At 48.1% G+C, this 19,611-nt stretch overlaps 1 protein-coding gene across 3 annotated transcripts in view; it reads left to right on the top strand.

The window, feature by feature from the left end:
- The window catches only part of SEMA3B (semaphorin 3B), a 72,572-nt gene extending 55,555 nt beyond the window's left edge, over positions 1 to 17,017 (top strand). For 2 of the 3 annotated variants that reach the window (XM_081185869.1, XM_081185868.1), the window contains 14 exons: positions 1,014 to 1,133; positions 1,263 to 1,356; positions 2,484 to 2,603; positions 3,988 to 4,133; positions 4,751 to 4,865; positions 6,187 to 6,256; positions 6,435 to 6,579; positions 7,122 to 7,341; positions 8,186 to 8,277; positions 8,717 to 8,758; positions 9,385 to 9,542; positions 10,115 to 10,170; positions 10,875 to 11,014; positions 12,326 to 17,017. In XM_081185869.1, coding sequence (XP_081041995.1) covers positions 1,014 to 1,133; positions 1,263 to 1,356; positions 2,484 to 2,603; positions 3,988 to 4,133; positions 4,751 to 4,865; positions 6,187 to 6,256; positions 6,435 to 6,579; positions 7,122 to 7,341; positions 8,186 to 8,277; positions 8,717 to 8,758; positions 9,385 to 9,542; positions 10,115 to 10,170; positions 10,875 to 11,014; positions 12,326 to 12,787 — 1,980 coding nt within the window. In that variant the 3' untranslated portion in view covers positions 12,788 to 17,017. The remainder of the gene's footprint in view (positions 1 to 1,013; positions 1,134 to 1,262; positions 1,357 to 2,483; positions 2,604 to 3,987; positions 4,134 to 4,750; positions 4,866 to 6,186; positions 6,257 to 6,434; positions 6,580 to 7,121; positions 7,342 to 8,185; positions 8,278 to 8,716; positions 8,759 to 9,384; positions 9,543 to 10,114; positions 10,171 to 10,874; positions 11,015 to 12,325) is intronic. The other variant, XR_014005749.1, reaches the window with a different exon arrangement.
- Positions 17,018 to 19,611: the final 2,594 nt, after the last annotated feature.

The raw sequence follows: 19,611 nt of genomic DNA, 5'->3' as shown, positions 1-19,611 counted from the left end.
GGGAGGCAGCGGCTCAAACAGGGGTCTTCTGTGGCATGAGCAGAGGTCTTCGTGTCTGCAGGTGACAGGCACAAAGCCACTCAAGCTTAGTGTGATGGAACGGCTGCTTCCTACGGCGCCCTCTGCCGGGAGGTGAAATGTGCAGAAACTCCCAGTCCACCACGGACACCCCATTCCTTCCCGCCCAGTGTGGGAAATTCTGCACAGTCCCAGAGGGAAAGAGAGGCTCCCACATGCTCTGGCATCTCAGCAATGTCAGGGGAGGCCGTCCAGAGGCAAGGGAAGGACCCACACTCCAGATGCCTGAACCACAGGCCAGCAAAACCTATGCGCTGCTCTTCCTGCGCACACCTTGCTGTGGCCTCTCCTCCTCCTCCGTTCCCAGCTTGGCCTGCCCCACAAGACATTCTTTCTGGCAGCAGAGGAGGCACATCTGAAATAAGGATCTGGGTGGGAAGTTGCAGATAGGGATGCGAGAATCATTTTTACATTCCTAACAGCTGTCCAAAGCCCTTAGCCCTTTCTTTGAGGTCCAGCTCCGAGGGCCTTCTGGTGATTCCCTCACTGAGAGAAGTGAGGTTACAGGGAACCAGGCAGAGGGCCTTCTCGGTAGTGGCGCCCACCCTGTGGAACACCCTCCCATCAGATGTCAAGGAAATAAACAACTATCTGACTTTTAAAAGACATCTGAAGGCAGCCCTGTTTAGGGAAGTTTTTAATGATTGATGTTTTATTGTGGTTTTAATGTCCTGTTGGAAGCCGCCCAGAGTGGTAAAGCTGCCCAGAGCAATAAATTATTATTATTATTATTATTATTATTATTATTATTATTATTATTATTATTGGAGCTGCTGGTGCCTCTGTGTTGTGCCCATTCCTCTCCTTATGCAGCATCTCAAGCCTTTGAGCCTGCAAGCGTCTGGTTGGTCACTGGAAGCACAGGGTGCTGGGCCAGGTCTTCTGCAGGCACCCCCTGGGCCCACTCCATAACTGGCCTCTCTCTTGTCTTGCAGGCCGAGTGCATGAACTTCGTCAAGATCCTGCACCTCTTCAACCGGACGCACCTGTACGCCTGCGGCACTGGCGCCTTCCACCCCATTTGTGGCTTCGTAGAAGTTGGGCAGCGTGCAGAGGTGAGCCAGGCATGGAGGTTCATAGGGTGGTAGAGAGCTGAGGAAGGCGCAGGCAGGAGAATGGCTCGAGCCCCAGGCTCTGCTCTCTGGCCTCTCTTACTGGCACATCCCTCCTCCCTCTCTCTCCAGGACTCTGTGTTTAAACTGGACCTGAAGAACTTAGAAGATGGCAAAGGCAAAAGCCCCTACGACCCACGTCATGTGGCCGCTTCAGTGCTGGCAGGTAAGGGACCAGGCCCCTCTGCTCAAAATCTAGTGATAACCCCCTCCCTCCACCTTGGATGGCTTTAAAAGAGGAGGGTAAGTTCATGGAGGGTGGGGCTGTTGGTGGCTGCCAGCCACAGTGGTTATGTTATGTTCTGATTTGATGGCTTATGAATGCCACTTTCTGGAAACTACAGGAGAGGAAAGTGCTGTTGTCACAGGCATCTGGTTGGCTCCTGTGAGAGCAGGGTGCTGGACTGGGTGGACCATTGGCCTGATTCAGCAGGGCTCTTCTTATATTAGAATATAAGAATAAGAATACAGTGGTACCTCGGGTTAAGTACTTAATTCATTCCGGAGGTCCGTTCTTAACCTGAATCTGTTCTTAACCTGAAGCACCACTTTAGCTAATGGGGCCTCCCGCTGCCGCTGCACCGCCAGAGCACAATTTCTGTTCTCATCCTGAAGCAAAGTTCTTAACCTGAGGTACTATTTCTGGGTTAGCGGAGTCTGTAACCTGAAGCGTATGTAACCTGAAGCGTCTGTAACAGGTACCACTGTATAAGAATAACAGAGTGATTGTGTGGGATGTCCAATAAAAACACAGCCAGCACTTTCCAGTCAACACAGCATACATTTAAAGAGCATCCTCTCCACCAAAAGAATAATTGGAACTGTAGTTGGAACTTTAATCCTCATGGAGCTACAATTCCCAGCACCCTTTACAGTTCTTTAAATGTATGGTGTGCATGCAGCCGTTGTCTCATCCAAGGACTCATGAGTCCCTAAAGCTCTTCCAGCATTTGCCAAGTGGAGACTGCTCTCCATCTGATGTTGGAACAGCTTGCATCAGCCAGCACTGTGTGCTGAGGATGCCACTGCTGGTGTGGCTGGCGGCACATTCTCTTTTGGCTCCAAGCACCCTCTGAGCAAGGCTCCAGGAATGGCAGCTGCTGCCTCCCAGCCTGCCTGCCTGCCTGCCTGCCTGCTTAGGAGCTTTCCTGCCTTTAAAAGAGTAGAGGACATTTCAGGGGAGACGAATCCTGCACGGGGAACCAGAGAAAGAGTACCTGGGACATGTTCCAGTATACAGATCCCATGACGAAGCCTTTTAACCTCTGTCTTTTATCATTCTGTGGTGGGCAGGTGAAGAGCTCTATTCTGGGGTGGCTACTGACCTGATGGGCCGTGACTTCACCATCTTCCGCAGCCTTGGCTCAAGACCCTCTATCCGCACGGAGCAGCATGACTCCCGGTGGCTCAACGGTCAGTGGGGGCGGGGAGCAAGGGCATCCCAGGGATGTGAAAAACGGGCTTGGGGCTGCATAAACAGCAATTTCCTTGCACTCATCCTGTTGTCCTTTTTCTATCTCTGATGGATCACTGGTGTTGGGAGTGGGAGAACATGTTCCTTTAAGTGCCAAGGAAAACGACAGTTCCTTAGGACTCTTGTTGGTTCTGCTTCAGAGTCTCAATCCCCAGCTGTTTTGTCACTTATGAATGGAGGCTGCCATCTAGTGGCCAGGGCCTGATTGGCAGCTTCCTGACCACTGCTGACTAACCACCAAGGTAGACAAGATGCGTTTAGGATTTCATCTTTTGTTTTCTTTTACAAATTAGCAGCCCCACATGGCTGCAAAGCAGCACTCTGGGAGAAGACCTCTACCCCTTTCCCCTTGTGGCCTTTGATGACCTGAATACCTCTCCCAAATACATCTGCACCATGTATTTAAAGCACATTTGTACCATCTTGAGAACTGTATGTCATCCTCACAGAGGTGTAATTCCCAACACCCTTAAACAACCATTTCCCAGGATTCTCCAGGGGAAGTCATGAGCTTTAAATGTGTCATGTGGCAAAGTCTTCTCTGGACAGTGGGGAGAGAGAGGGTCCGTCTGTGTTTCTGTCTCCTTTACCCTGTGGGAGTGAAAAGCAGCTTCAGAGGATGATGGTGGTGATGATTACAATAAAAAAGCAGGGGGAGATTTAACAACCCCCACCCCATTGTGCCTCAGTCAGATTCCCCATTACACTCATGGGAAAGGGGCAGAGTATATTCTTTCGCCTGCAGAAGGTTCCAGATTCAATTCCTAGCATCTGCAGCTAAACAGAGATGGAGAACCTCCTGCCCACCAGCGAGTCTGGTGGTTCCAGACTGGTCCAGGAAACCATTTTTACTTAAACCACGTCCACCTGTCAGCCAGGTGATGTCAGTTCTGCTGGGTTGGCTGCAAGCATTGGCTCCTCCCATGGGAAATGGGTGCTCATAGCCAATCCCTGCAGAAAGCAGGATCGAAGGTCAGGTGTGCAAGGGAAGTTCCCTTTAGGAACTTGTGTACCTGGAGCCTTCAGAAAGCAGGCTTGCTTCCCTGCCCCATGGGCCAACTTTGACTCATCTATTTAACAGCTGGGTAATCCACCCACCTGTCAATGTTGGACCATGAGATGGAGGGGGGAGATAAAGATATGGCCAAAAAGATAAGGGAGGAGGTGACAATAGTTCAGTGGTCTGACTCTGCATGAAGCAGCGCAATGCTGCTCTTTGCATTTTTTTTCTTAAGTGGAAGACCATTATGTTCCCTCACATAATGTACAATTTCCCACCTCTTGGCTTTGGCATTGATGTTCTCCCACTTGTCTGTCCCCAAGAGCCCAAGTTCATTGATGTTTTCTGGATCCCGGAGAGTGAGAATCCCGATGACGACAAGATCTTCTTTTTCTTCCGGGAGACAGCAGTGGAAGGAGCCCAGGGGCTGGGCAAGCAGACCTTCACCCGCATAGGCCAGATTTGCCGGGTGAGAGCTCTGTGCCTTCTCGAGTCCAGTGCTAAGGATTGGGCAAGGCCTGGTCATGTTGCCACCAGTCAGGCAGGTTAGGGCAGGTATCTGGGTGCCAGCCCAACACTTGGGCTGAGTGGCGGCCCAGTTTCAGCGTACATCCATGTGCCTGCTTGTATGAGAGAGCTGCTCTCTCAGCTCTGCCTCTGCCTCTGCCCTGTGGTAAAGCATTAGGGTCCACCCCATTCTTAGGGCTTCCTGCACTTCAGCTTATTGAGCCCCTTGCTGAGGCTTAGGTCAGTTCTCCATGTGGATCTTGCTCTGTGGAGGTGGACAGCAGCTACTGGGCAGCTGAACTGGGACACTGGCTGGAAGGAGTCTTTCATGGCAGGAGTGGGGCTCTAGCAGCAGCGAGGGAAAAGGGTTTTTGGGGCAGAGGTCTAGGGCCCCATTCAGCAGAATGAGCAGGGGGGCAAGTGTAGTGAGGCATTTCGAAGTAAGTGAACTAATACACATTATCATCTAAGAGGGTTCTCACCCACAAGACCATGGGGGAAATCCAGAGTCTAAAATGTCCTACGTGCACTGCTGTCCCTGGCTACCTCTCTGATAAGCCTCTCTTCCTCTCTCTGCAGAATGACATGGGTGGGCAGAGGAGCCTGGTGAACAAATGGACAACATTTCTGAAGGCCCGGCTGGTGTGCTCAGTGCCTGGCAGCGATGGGAGTGATACGTACTTTGACCAGCTCCGTGAGTGACTGTGGCTGATTGAGGTCTGGTCTGGCAGGGGGAGGGGGCGGCGTAGATAAGTGGCAGAACACAGGCATTTTGCACGCAGAAGGTCCCAGGTTCAGTCCCCAGCATCTCCAGGTGGGACTGGGAGAGACTCCTACCTGAAACTGGAGATCCACCTTGACAGAGAAAACTGTGCAAAAGCTACATGTTCTAGAATGTAGAAAGGGATGCATTCACCCACAAACGTGCACATAGGCAGTCAAAACATGGACAGTTTTAAAAACACATGACTTTGAAGAAATAGCTTGTGATTATTATATTTTCTATGAAGACATTACGTTGTTCAAATCCTAAGCAACCATTCATATTCTAAAGCAAAACAGATTTCCACATTTTTAGTTACATTTTTTGTCCCATGCATTTATATCTTCCAAATCTCAACCAAAGAACATCATTTCGTTTGAAAAGTGCCAGTTTGCAATCCAGCTTTGTAGAATTAGGCGTAGGTTGCTTTTTGACCCATTGCAGCCAAATCCCAAGTTTTAACACCTGATGGACTTGTGCCCTTATATACATGTTTTTCATATTTTAAACATTTGGATAAAAAATGCACATGGATTGTTTTGAATGTTCTTAATGTATCCACATTGGGCTCCTCCAGACTGGTTTGGGTTTCTTTGTAGTTGTATGCTGCAACGTATGTAATACACCAGTCCCAGGTCAGGTTACAATAATGCGATTATGGCACAACAAAAGCCAGACAACTCCCCACCCACCCATGTTCAGCAGGAAGCCCCGGTACCTGTACCCATTGGAAATGTCCATCTTGAAATGTTTGCAGGTGCAAACGGTATTGAAAGCGGAATCATGTAGAACTGCCCTGATGCCAATGTGAGCAAAGCTCATCATAAATGCAAACTAGAAAGGGCTTTTGGGGGAGCTCCATTGTGTGATGGCTAAATAGATAAACAAAACAAATCTGAACTGCTGTCCTTAGAGGACAACAATAGTATGTATGTATGTATGTATGTATGTATGTATGTATTTATTTATTTATGCATGCATGCATGCATGCATGCAACTTGCGGTGTTCTGTTCTGTTTTGTTTAATTGGTGTTAGTGCCTGATCACTGCCAGTGTGTCAGCAGAGAGCAGTGGTGGAGGCTTAATTTATCTCTCCCTGTTGGGGGTGGGGGGAGGTTAGAGAAAGGTTCACTTTCTAAGCTAGAGTATTCTCCTGTGGCTGGGAAAGGGATTGCCATGCTCCAGGTGGAAGACTGCAGGCCAGTGACTCCTTTTCTCCTCCTCTCTCTTCCTCTGCTTGGTCTCTCTTCAGATGATGTATTTTTGCTGCCAACCAGAGACAAGCGCAACCCTTTGCTGTATGCTGTTTTCACCACCTCCAGGTAAGGATAATGGTGGTTTCCTCCACTTTCAGCCGGGTTTCCTTTTCCCAAGAGGCTGTAAAGGTAATGTCTGACCTTCTGGGAAATGTCCCCCCAGACATATTGGAGGGTGTGGGGTGGAGACACCATTCACCTGGTTATTCCTACCCTAATGCTTCTCTGTGGTCTGCTCCCACAGCACCGTCTTCAAGGGCTCTGCTGTCTGTGTCTACCATATGAGTGACATCCGCAGAGCCTTCTTGGGACCTTTTGCTCACAAGGAAGGGCCAAACTATCAGTGGGTGTCCTACCAAGGCCGGGTCCCTTATCCCCGCCCAGGAATGGTACGTGCCTTGGACTTGGGGTGATGAAATGAAGCAAGGTTCAAACTACTTAGAAACCATTTGGCAGGCAAGCGGTATATAGAATTCAATAGCAATGATAATAAAAAAAAAATAACAAGGGTGCTTGTTGATGTAGAGATGTGGGAACACCCAGAACAATATGTTTGGAGAGCTCTTGGCTAGATGGAGAGAAGAGCGGGCTGAAATGGGGAAATGGGCTGGGGGAGGATGGGGATTTCTGGGCCAGGATTGTGGGGTACTGACAGTATTCTATGAAACTTCAGGGCTTCAGAAAACTAAGGAAATTAGGGCATCACCAGAGCTGCCTGGAAAGGTAGCGGGGGATTAAAGGTAGGGTGTGATTGGACTGGAAAGGGAGTTATGTGGGGTGCATGGAGGTCTGTGATGTGGTGTTTCTAGGAGTAGATGGTTTTTACATGCCTGGGCCTTCAACACTCTCTCTCTCTCTCTCTCTCTCTCTCTCTCTCTTTCTCCCTCTCTGTCTCCCTCTCTCCTTCTCTCCCTCTCCCTCTCCCCTTCAGTGTCCCAGCAAAACCTTTGGCACATTTAGTTCCACCAAGGATTTCCCCGATGATGTGATTCAGTTTGCTCGCAACCACCCGTTAATGTACAACTCAGTGTTGCCACATGGCCAGCGACCCATCTTCCTGCAGACCAACGTGGGCTACACCTTCACCCGCATCGCAGTAGACCGAGTGGCTGCTGCTGACGGCCACTATGACGTCCTCTTCATTGGCACAGGTGTGTCTGCACGCCTCCCCTTCTGATATGCCTTCCAAGTTCCCTTCTGCTTCTTAAAACAGCATGCTAGGATGCCCACAGTTCAAGGGTCAAAATGTGCATTCTGGCGACCAACTCTAGGTAACCCTTAGCTCACTCCTTGTAGAGCACTCCCTCCAGATGTGTATGTAGGGCAGCAGTAGGGCACCTCAGGCCCTCTAGGTATCTCTACACAGCCCTCAGGACTTTTCCCTGGCCTACTTCTTGCCCTGCTTGAGTTCTTTTCCCTGACTGGAATATATCCTTGAGCGGTGATAATTTATAATAGAAGATGATGTGGCTACACAGGCATGGTTCAATTTAGGGCCTCCTTTGGCTGCTATTAACTTTAAAATGTGTGCGCATACACACAGAGGAGATGCTGTTCATTGATCTCCCGTCTTGTTTCTAATTGCACAGTCACTGTGTGTAGTGAAACGTTATATGCTTTCAGCTAGAACCCTTGTCCTGTTGCCTTTGCCTCCCCCAATCCTGTTGGCCACATTCCCGCTTTCAGCTGGTGCACTGAAAGCTTTGATTTAGCATAAGATCAAAGGAGACTGGAAACAAGATCCCTAAAGGGACCAGCTTAAGTGCCCCAAATCCTTGGAAACTTGGCACATTTTGTTGACCTCATCTCTTTTGTATGAACCAAATTGCCTGGCTTTCAGCTCTTCTTGCATGGCGTCTCTGTGGCTTTGAGAAATCTTTCCAGGGGGAGGCGAATAATAGTTCTACAGAGCTACCTTTGGAACTTGGGAAGCATCTGCCTGCCTGCCTGCGAATCCCCCTTTTGTTGTGCTAAATTGTCCCACTTGCCTGGCAGACATTGGCACTGTCCTGAAGGTCGTCTCTGTGCCCAAGGAGAGCTGGCAAAACATGGAGGAGCTGCTGCTGGAGGAGCTGCAGGTGTTTAAGGTGAGTGTGAGCGAAAGGGGAAGGCTATCTTAGCTGAAGCCAAGCACAACTGTGCAATGAAAGGACTGTGATGTCCACTCAGGGGCTCCATCTGGCCTAAATATTTCAGAGTTTTCCCTGAATGCTACAGAAGCTGAGAATGTGATGTGGCGCTCATGTCCTGCTTGCAGGTTTCCTGTAGTTTGGCCACTGTGAGAACAGGACGCTGGACTAGATGGGCCTTTGCTCTGACCCAGTCGGGTTCTTCTTATGCCCGTCTTGTATAAAACTCTGATGGTGGTGACAGTCTTCAGGGCTTCACTGGAGAATCAGAGACAGTAACCTGGGTGCCCTGCTTGGATTCCTGTTTGCACAGGAGCAATCCTGAAGAAGAAGAACTGGGATACTGATTGCCTGTCACTAACTCAGTCACACTGCAATTCCTTTTTCTCATTGGCAGGACTCCTCTCCAGTTACAAGCATGCAGATCTCCTCCAAGCGGGTACGTGGTGCAGCAGAAGAGCTTTGGGGAGCCATGGCGTGGGAATGTGAACAGGGAAGCAATGCAGTGATGACTTCTGCATGCAGTTGGGGAGAGAGCTCAGCAGTGGGAGATTATCTGAACAGGGCCTGGTATTCATACAGATATATGTTTCCAAGTAAGAGAGTCTATCAGAGGTCCTCTGATGATGAGGCTGTCCCACCTCCTTCAAGACACCCTGTCCCATCCATCTGCCCTGTGGTTAGTTTAAGTAGGGTTGCCACATGTCCAGATTTTCCCAGACATATCCAGAATACTGCAGTCGGCAGCAGTGTCTGGATGAAAATCGATAAAATGTCTGGGAAATTCTGGATATATGGCAGCCAATGTTGGCAGTGCTGCCGTTTTTCTATTTCAGTTCTCTTCCTTCCATCAACAAGTGTCAGGCCACTCTAGATTTCTCCATGGTGAAGCTAGCAGTTCCCATGCTTTTCCAATGAGAGCTCTGGGCTTCTTTATCTCTGGGAAAGCCTCGTACCCACCTCTTTTGGACTGTGGTGTCAGAGAGGCCAGAATCAGGTGTAATACAAGCGGCAGAAGACATTGACTTGGCCTTAATAGGACTGTGTGGCTTTGTCTCCTAACAGCAACAGCTCTACATTGGCTCCAGGACTTCTGTTTCCCAGCTGCCCTTGCACCGCTGTGGGATCTACGGCAAAGCTTGTGCTGAATGCTGCCTGGCTAGAGATCCATACTGTGCCTGGGATGGGACTACCTGCACTCGCTACATGCACAACACCAAAAGGTATGGTATGACTGCGGGGCTTTCTTGAGGGCAGGGCGGGGCAGAGAGTGATAATGGAGCCTGCCTGTTGTCTCTTGGGCTACCTACCCTCTTGCTGCCAGCCAGCTGTGATCTGGTTTGGTGGGAGATTTCCCCCCCATCTCCTGTTGGCTTGCCTTGAGCAGTGCCCAAAGGGACACAGACCTACATCCTGACAACCTCCCCGTATGCAGTCTTGGCATGGCCACTGTCTGCTCTTGCCTGCTTAAGAGCCTGCTTCTCCTCTGAAGCCATAGGACAGATGCTGCTGATACCAAGATGTGGGAAGGAAATAGCTCCTGGCCACTACATTCAGCTGGATCTGTCTATCCAGGAGCAGTATTCTCTAGGTTGCCCAGGATGTGCACTGTAGGATATCAGTTCTAAGATGTTGTGACTGGAACCCAAGCAGGACAAGAGCAATCTCTGAGGAGAAGATTTGTCTTCAGGAGAAGCCACACATTCCAGCCCACCTCAGAAGTATAACATACCCTGCTTTTGATTCCGATCAACCTTTCTGTGCGCTCTCTCTCTCTCTCTCCCTCTTCCTGCAGGCGGTTCCGGCGTCAGGATGTGCGAAATGGGGATCCCAATGTGCTCTGCTTTGGAGGTGAGTGCATTTGGACCCTACACTCTGCGTCATTCATGCCCAATTTGGTGTGTCCACCATCACCAACAATGTAAGACATAGCATGGCCTCAGACTACTGCACTGAATTAGTTCTAGATGCAGTGGAACGTGTGCCTTCCCACCCTCAGCACATATGCATGCATGCACTCTCTTCTCTCACACCTAGCATATAGTACTGAATGCCAGAACCAGAAGAGCACTGAGAAAACATGAATTCTGCTCAGTGCCCTACTATCCTCTCCCCATGATTAAAAAAGAAAAAGAAATGGCACACTCAGTAGCAAGTGTTCCTCAACTTTCAAATTACTGCATGGAAAAGGAATTGGACCCTAGAAGAAACTAAATTCACGCTCATTCATTTATCCAAAATACATTGAGCACAGCTGCACATACAATCTTTCTTTCATTACAACTGACTTCAGAGCTTAGTTGCTCACTTAAGAATAGATTCTTTTAAATATAGCCAGGACAGCATCCTGGATCCATAGATTGTTCCCTCAAAACGCACCCCATTTTGTAGCCAGCTTGGACTTCTGTTTAGATTTCTTCATGCCTTGCTTCAGCTCTGGCCTCAGCACATCCCTGTGTGTTCGTTGTCCTGCCCCCATACTCCTGTGCTGAGATTAACAGATGACCTCCTTGAGCTCTCACGACTTTGTGCTGTCCCTTCCTGCTTCTGTGCAGATCCCCAGCGAAGCAGCGTCCCAGAAAAGAAGTTATATGGAGTGGAAGGCAGCAGCGCTTTCCTGGAGTGCCTCCCTAAGTCACTGCAGGCCCAGGTTGTGTGGACGTACCAGAAAAGCAGCAGCGCCCCCCGGAAGGAGGTAGGAGCTTGGCTGCTATGTGCACGTAGACCAGGGTCACCAAACGTTTTAGGCCAGTAGACACATTTTGAATTTGGTTGTGGGTTCCAGTCACAAAACAGCTTCTGCCATTGATGGCAAAGGGCATGTACATCAGCCACTGTCACACACAATCACAGAGAGAAGCTCTTTGTACTTCTCCTCTGTTCAGAGCGGAAGGAAGGGTGTCCTATCCTGGCATCCAACGAAAGGTGCCTGCCCATATTTAAGAGGCGTATTCCACGTAGGAGTGGCTGAGCCAGTGCAAACAGGAACTAAGCAGGAAAAAAACAAACAGCCTCTCATGCATTGTGGAATTTTGAGCGGATCTTTCCCGAGAGCTTTTGCGGGTATCATTGGAGGGTACCATCAGGAACACCCTGGCACCTGGGGGTGCTATGTTGGTGACCCCTGATATAGAAATATAAGAGAGAATGAGAAACAAAGCTGGCAGAATCTAGAGTGGCTGGGGAAACCCAGCCAGATGGGCGGGGTAGAAATATTAATATTAAAATTAATATTATTATTAGTAGTAGTGGTAGTAGTAGTTTTACTTTCTCAAGCTACCTCAGCCTCCCTTTGGTTCCAAAACCTCCTGATATCATAAGTATCTTTTTGCCTCTGTGATTCTATGAATTCTATAATCAATCAATCAATCAATCAATCAGTTAATTACTAAAGCAGGCATGCTGGCCTCCACTTCCTGCACATTCCCTTCATCAGATTCTTCCTCCTTCAGTGCAGGCCCCACTGCTTATAGCAGGGACCTGTCTCCAAGCAGGTACCTAGGATTTGTTTAATTTATTTATTTAACCATTTATATGTCTGTGGATCGCAGTAAAACATCAGCCCTGACCACTGGTCCTGTTAGCTAGGGATGATGGGAGTTGTAGTCCCAAAACATCTGGAGGGCCAAGTTTGGCCATGCCTGCAAGCGGTTTGCAAGAAATATTTTAATTATCAGAGAGTTTTGAAAAAATTACAAACATTTAAAAACAGTTAGAATTAACATTAAAGGCAATTAAAATATGCAAGCATCTATGTGTTTGCACAGGCCTTACTGTTGATGGGGCCATCCTCCCTCCTGGTTCTGGAATCGTTATTCCTGCCTGTCCCATCTCAGTTCCTCACCCCTATTGATGACCTCTCACCAATGCTATCCTTTTAACTATATTTGTAATGTATTTTTGACGGTGTTTGTCCTTTGATGCTATGGCCTGTCGGCTACGCAAATAAAGTCTATTGTATTGTATTGTAATGCAATCCTTTTTCTCTGGCCTTACTAACCTGCAGGTGCTGTTGGATGACCGAGTCATCAAGATGGAGCGGGGGATCCTGTTGCGCAATGTGCAGCGCAAAGATGCTGGCCTCTACCACTGCCACGCCACGGAGCACGGCTTTACCCAGAGTTTGCTGCACCTCCAGCTTGAAGTGATTCACGCCCAGCAGGCAGACTCGCTCTCCGTCTCCCGGGAAGAGGAGCCCGCGCAGCCCTTCCACCGCAAGCTCTGGTACCAAGATTTCTTGCAGCTGGTGGACCACCCCAACCTCAGTACCATGGACCAGGTATGTGAGCAGCTGTGGAGCCGCAAGAGCCACCAGCCGAAGAAGAAGCCGCCGCTACCCCCTCCGCTCAGCGTCAAGGCCAAGAGCCACAAGTGGAAGCACCTGGAGGACAAGCGGAAAGGCCGCAGCCGGAGAACACACGAAGTGCCCCGTGCGGAGAGGGGGCCCCGGAGCACTGACGTCTGGTGACCTGCATGGAGTGCAGCTGGACAACCAACCTCTATGCTGGGGAGCAGGGTGGGCGTGTAGGGAAAGGGGTGGGAGAGAGGATGCAGGACCATGGTTTGGTGGAGAGGGCTTCCTTTCCATCCTCCTGGCGGCCGCTTCATACGTAGTTTGTAGGGGGGGTGTTGTCATCATAGCAACTTAGCAGCCATTCTTCAGAACTCGGTGCGAAGCAACAGAACCCGACAGGAGAGGGTGGTTTCTGTAGCCCTCGCCTCTTCCGTAACATACAACCAAAGATGGTGGCAGCAGTCTCGGGGGACCAAAGGAACCAAGTTATGATGATATCCTGTGCAGTGGGAAGTAAACCAGACAGCATACGCCAGGAGTTGTGGTCGCTTTTTTCTTACCCTCAAGGATCTGCTGACTGTCAAGATGTAATTCTGGGGCTGAGGAGCCTTCTAGCTCTGGAGCGTCTGTTCGTGCTCAGAATCTTCCTCTGAAGAGGACAGTCCCCCGACGCATCCCTCTGTCTTGATAGGCAGGGTGCCTACCCCGTTTCCTCTCGCTTCCATAACCAAACCGACCTGCCTTGTGCGCCTAAGTGTAGCAATGTGCTCTCTCCCTCCAGAGACAATACAGAACCACTGATGTATTTATTAACAGATTGTTAACTGATGAATGTAAATCCACCACCAGGTGGCCCACCAGCATTTAGCCTCTGACTGAAGGGACAGGGCTCCTGTTGCCCAAAGGATTGTGGGTACACTTCTGAAATGTTTTGGATGTGCATGTGGCAATGATGATGGTAACAGAGATGAGGAACCGTGGCATATCTCCTACACTCTCAGATCTATATTTTATATGGCCCTCAGGGGATTCTTCATCAGACTGGGAAGTGGCAGGGCAGTAACAGAAAGGCAGTTAACACACTGATAAAATATTGAAGTTGAGGCCCTGTCATTACACAAGGATGTTTGTAAGGTCATGTTGAGCAGTGGAGGTGTCTATCTGTCGTTCCTTTGAAGGTTATTGCCAGAAGAATGATGGCCAACCAAGGTTTGTTCCCTTCTTCGGTCTGCTCTGGGGCCCAAGTCACCAGCCAAAACCCATCGGGAGCAATATCTAAAAGAGTAGCCCAGACCTCCCCTTCTCCATCTGTTTTGGGCCATATCTCCCACCTTCTCTTGGCCATGTTGACTGGGGGTGATGGGAGTTGTAGTCTAAACCATTTGTAGGGCACCATCTTGGGAAAGCCTTGGCTAGACCAAATGAGGACACCCATTTTGAATTCTTCATTTTGGGAGTGCCTTGTGAGGCACCTCTGTGGAGTGCCCAGAAAGGTGTGGTCATGCAGATGAAGCTCATCTGTCCCTTAGATATGCTGGGGAGGTGTTGATCTCTGTGTTGCTTCCTGTTAGGTTTCAGTCTGAAGGGAGGTGGAGGTGTTGGCCTGATAGAGGCAATGCAGTCTTGTCTTGGATTAGGATTTGGGCAGCAAGGGTCTGAGATAGATAGATCTGCTCTGATTTAAGATATATAAGCTGTTTCTGTGGTATCTGAAACATTAGAAAAGGGTGATATCAGCACTACCTAGTCAAGCTGAAAGTCGCTGTCTAGTGAAACAGAAAGTGAGACTGGAGCCCACCATCTTAAAGAACAGAGCAGAACCAATGGTTAGTTATTAAATTCACAGTTCACAGCCAGTAAAAGGAAAACTGGCTTACAGAGTTCTCAACAGCCTGTACTGTACCATTTTTTTAGTGCAAACTGCCCCTAAATTGACCTGCCAGTGAGGAATTTCACAGCTTCTTTTTAAAAAATTGTTGTTTTGCCTTTTATTTCCTTTTGCTTTTAGAGTAGCCTACTGCCATGGCACCAGGCTGTCCCTTTTGCCTATGTAGGGTAAAAACTTTCTCTATAATACATGGATGTTAGAACTAATCTGAGATATTTTACAAATAGATTCTGCTACATTGTCATTCTACTTAGGGTTGCCATATGTCCTCCTTTTCCAGGACACACCCTCTTTTTCATGGGTGTGTAAAATGAGTGTCGTCACAGCAATCCATAGTTAAAAGTAAAAGTTGGCAAATGTGTCCTCTTTTTTGCTCTCCAAAATATGGCAGCCCTATCTACCCCCCCTCCCCACTTTACCAGGCAAAGTTGCTGATTTAAAATGGAACCAATATCCCACATGTACAGGTCTTTTAAGGTTTTCTTAAGAACACTTTTTGCAGTATTGTAAGCTACACCACAGACTGTGTGGTGAGGGATAAATGGCAAAGGAGAAGCAAATCAAGCTTATTACATGATTCCAGAGTCTTTGGTCTACCCCAAAATGGACTTGGAAATGTAGTTTTCAGAGAGCGCAGAGAAAATGACAATTCCTAGCATGCCTGGCACCAGGCTCAGAGTGATAGCAGCACCAATGCCATATGAAGGAAGGAGGAGAGACCTACCCCCCTTGTCACTACCAGAGCTGCAGAAGCAGCAGCGAGGTTGACTTTTGGGTGAATGAGACAATTTGAAGGCTCTCATTGGGTGAATGAGAGAATTTGAAGGCAGGGGGATAGGTTAGAGGAGGGATTTGACCCTGTTGGGCCTTCAGCTAGGAGCATACCTGAGTTTCCAGAGCGACTCTCTTGAAAAATAGCTGATCACATAGTCAGACTTTTCCTAGACTGTATCATTTCAGACTGCAGATATGGAACTGTTTGGTTGAATGCTGTCCCATATTTCTTTTTTTAAAAAATAAAAAAATCCCTGCACATAAAAGAGGTTTAGGGAACCCCCTTCTATCCCGACATCTTGTTTTCCCAGGCAGCTGACTGAACCCTGTTGGAGACCAGGGTTTCTGAAGCCTTTAAACAGCATTAATAAAATGGCATTAAGAAAAACATAATGTCATCACTGTAATCTTCCTTGCTTGGTTATGGGGAATGGCTGTGATTTAGTATGCTGCTCAAGTCTTAGCCTGTTTCCTATAGCTAAGGGGTGTAAGGGAGAGTGTGTCATGAGATTCACTTATGCCTAACACTTCATCTTTGAGTTCTGCCTCCTACTCTCTTTTGTGCATGATTGACAGCTGTGAAGGATTCAGGCATGCATAGCTTGCCATTTCCCCTTGTATAATTTGGGGAAAGGGGTTAGACCCATTATTGTGCAGTGAGCCACACATGAGACACCCTTCTCAGTTTACATGGCACACATACTTGTGGTTTGAGCCTCTAGGGCTTGCCACTTGAAAGGTTTGTGGTTCGAATCTGCTCGACAGTGGTGAGCTCCCGTTGCTCTGTCCCAGCTCCTGCCAACCTAGCAGTTTGAAAGCACACCAGTGCAAGTAGATAAATAGGTACTGCTGTGGTGGGAAGGTAAACGGCATTTCCGCGAGCTCTGTCTTCTGTAACGGTGTTCTGTTGCGCCAAAAGCAGTTTAGTCATGCTGGCCACATGACCCGGAAAGCTGTCTGTGGACAAACGGCGGCTTCCTCGGCCTGAAAAGTGAGATGAATGCCACACCCCATAATCGTCTTTGACTAGACTTAACCATCCAGGAGTCCTTTACCTTTTACCTCCCCCAACTTAGGGTGTCATAATAAGCTAGTAGCATAAGAACAGAAGAACAATCCTGCTGGATCAGGCCAGTAGCCCACCTAGTCCAGCATCCTTTTCTTACAGTGGCCCACCAAATGCCTGTGGGAAGTCTGCAAGTCGGACCTGAAATCAAAAGCACTTTCCCCATTTGTGATGAAGTGGGGGCAGCTACTTTTAAACCTAGATTATTTCCCTAGTTAAAAGCATCAATCACCCTCCTGAAACTTTGTGGATGAAACTCAGCTATTTGGCAGGTATAACTTTTTGTTCCCCACTCCTTCCATTTGTTTCCTCTCTTCCCGTGTCCGGGAGGGAAAGATATATTGATCATGAAAACCCCCATTTGGAACCTCAGCGTTTTGGCCATTAAGGTTTCCATACCGAAGAAAGAGGCATTGGACTAATGTCCTTGGCAACTAATTATTGTTTTACCCTATATATCTTATCTGTTGAACCTATGATAAATTCTAAAGGAAATAGTAGCAGCGAAAATAAGTGTGTAGAGTTGCTGGACGTGAGGCATAGATGTCAGCCAAGGTGGCCTGTGGTGAGTTAACCCAGCCTCAACAGCGACTGGGTCTACTTTAAGACATGCAGCAAGTGTGCTGGATCCAGTGTGGTTGGAATATATTAACACAATAAAGCGGTTTTAACTTTGTGTGTCTGGTTTCCATAACATGGAAGTGATCACTGCATACATTTTTAGGTGCTTGCAGAACACCACCTGTTGTCCTCACTCTAGAAACAGAGCAATGATTATGGAGGCAGACCAAAACCCCTTCTTCATTTATGGTTCCAAAACAGCAATGTACCATAGGCATGGTTTCATCAAGCTATCACCTAGGGGTCATGGAAATTAGGCCAGCTGTCATGTATTACTTAAGTGAAGCCTAGGCCATGATAGCTTGTGCCATAATACTGTATATGTAGAGGTATTTAAGGTCTCCTGCTTCACTTGCTAAATTTCTGCCTATCAGGTCATTGCCAGGAACAGGGCCTCACTCCTGTACCTTTGCCAGCAGTCTGGAAAGCAGAAATTTAGCAGGTAAATTGGAGAGAAAGTCATTGTAGAAAACATTATCTGCTTTATTTCTGCTTGGCAAGGCTGCAGGGGCAAGGCCAGCTGGGTCACATGACTGACAAAGGAGCAGTGCACTCTGGGTAATATGCACAACTTTTCTTTTTGGGTAATGCACCCAAGGAGGGTTTAGGATGGGGTCTGTGGGAGCTCCTCACCTTTCCCCATGGTGTCTTCAGCTGAATGGCAGCTTTAAGTGTCTGGACAGGTTTGTAGTTGCCCTCAGCGGGGGCGGGGGGAGGGGGGGAGAGAAGGGAAGTGGGGAGATGACTTGAGAACAGTGGAATATTGCTACCCCATTAATTAGCAGGTTAGGCCCCTAAAACAATGATGGCAATATGTGACATTTTCAAGAATGCAGTCAGTGGGGTCCTGAGGGCCAGGTAGAGAGGGCTGGGGGCGGGGGGCGGGAGGCAAAGGTTCTGCCCCCTCTGGCTTTAAATTAAGTCATAAAAGCAATTTATCTTGAGTTTAAAAGATTGGGGTTTTCATTCTTTCAGACCATCTCAGCTTGAGAACTTGTTGCCATTTATTTAATTTGATTTTGAGATTGCCAAGCTCTAATTGGATGATCATGTTATAAATAATAATAATAATAATAATAATAATAATAATAATAATAATAATAATAAAAAAAAATAATTTTATTTATATCCCGCCCTCCCCAGCCGAAGCCGGGCTCAGGGCGGCTAACAACAATAAAACAGTATAAAAGTATAGCATAAACAACACTCTAAAATAATTCATTATAAAATTAATTAATTCAGGCCACTGGCAACCATTGGGCCAGAGCTCCGCGAAGATTGCCGAGGGAAGGAGTCAGTCTGTGCCCTGGCCAAAGGCCTGGTGGAACAGCTCTGTCTTGCAGGCAGATTTTGAACAAAGTTCCCCCCCACTTCCCATGGCCACAAATTTTAGATCATCCTCTCATTATATATTAGTTTCATGTAGTTCAACAGCACGGCTCTCAAAAGTCTTGCTATAACAATACTTTTGACTGCTTACACAGCTCTTCAGTCTCGACCATGACCATTGCCAAGTAAGCTTTGTTCCATCTCAGGATCATATGAAGCTGTTTTCCTTTCTTGGATCAACTGTTAAAATCTTTTTGGAGGACTAAGAGTCTGTCACAGGTCTTGCCAACCTTTGGGGGTCAGTGGGCACATTTGTAATTTGAGTGCCCATCACAAAATGGCTGCCGTGAGGCTGTGGGAAAACACAAAAGGGGGCCTCGTGAGGGTGCAGGAGAGGGTGAGACAGTGCAAAGAGGAACAGAATAGTAATAGCGATCAGTCTCACACATTGTGAATTTTTGAGGAAATATTTACTGAAACCTTTCATGGACGCCATAGGAGGCACTGGAGCGTGCACGGGCACCAGCAGGCCCTTTTTTGGGTACCTCTGGTCTGTTGTTTGGAGTGTACTTGTTCATAGCCTCAGGTGATGACATTCGCCAAAATCCTGCTCTCTCTCCCTATAGTCCAGCCTCAGGCTGTCAGGAATGAACCCTGGTCTACACAAACAGCTCACCATATGGGGAAACTTATCTTGGGCTTCACAGTTAATTATTCCCAACAAATTAATGCCATTGTCACAGACATTTCCTTTCTTTCTGGCTTCAGTGTTTATTTCCTCCCCTTCCTACACCCACCTGCCAGCGGAGGATAACAGTTTCTCAGATGAAGTCCATGAAAGTCTTATGCCATGGTAATTTTGCTAGTCTTTAGCACCAGCTAGCTTGTACCAGCTAGGAGAGGAGGGTGTGGAGATTGCCTTTTTTTTCTTGGTAGATCTTTCTTTCTCTAAATCCCCCCCAGCAGTTCTTGTGGGGGAGGGGGAGGGGGAATTAGTTACGTCAACTCCAGGCTGGCATGATGGTGGGAGATCCTGATCCTGGGGCCATTCTGAGAAACGAAGAAGACAGAGATCTGGGCAATCCAGGACCACATCTGTGCCACCCTCAGAAAACTTCATTTTGTGGCCTAAAGAACCACCCATGATAGAGCTGTTTCCATTGAGCTGTCCTTAAGGAGGCACCTTGTGCTCCTCCATGAAGCTCCCCTCAGCCAGTGGATCTGGGGGATAGGATTGTGCTGTCTCATCCCTCAACCTTAGCTCACCCATTTTTAAATACACAAATAAATTGGGTGGCCTACAGTACAGGGTAATGATTC

The sequence above is a fragment of the Podarcis bocagei genome (assembly GCF_964188305.1).
Source record: "Podarcis bocagei genome assembly, chromosome: 2".
Lineage (NCBI taxonomy): Eukaryota > Metazoa > Chordata > Lepidosauria > Squamata > Lacertidae > Podarcis > Podarcis bocagei.
This window is presented reverse-complemented; position numbering and strand designations above follow the sequence as displayed.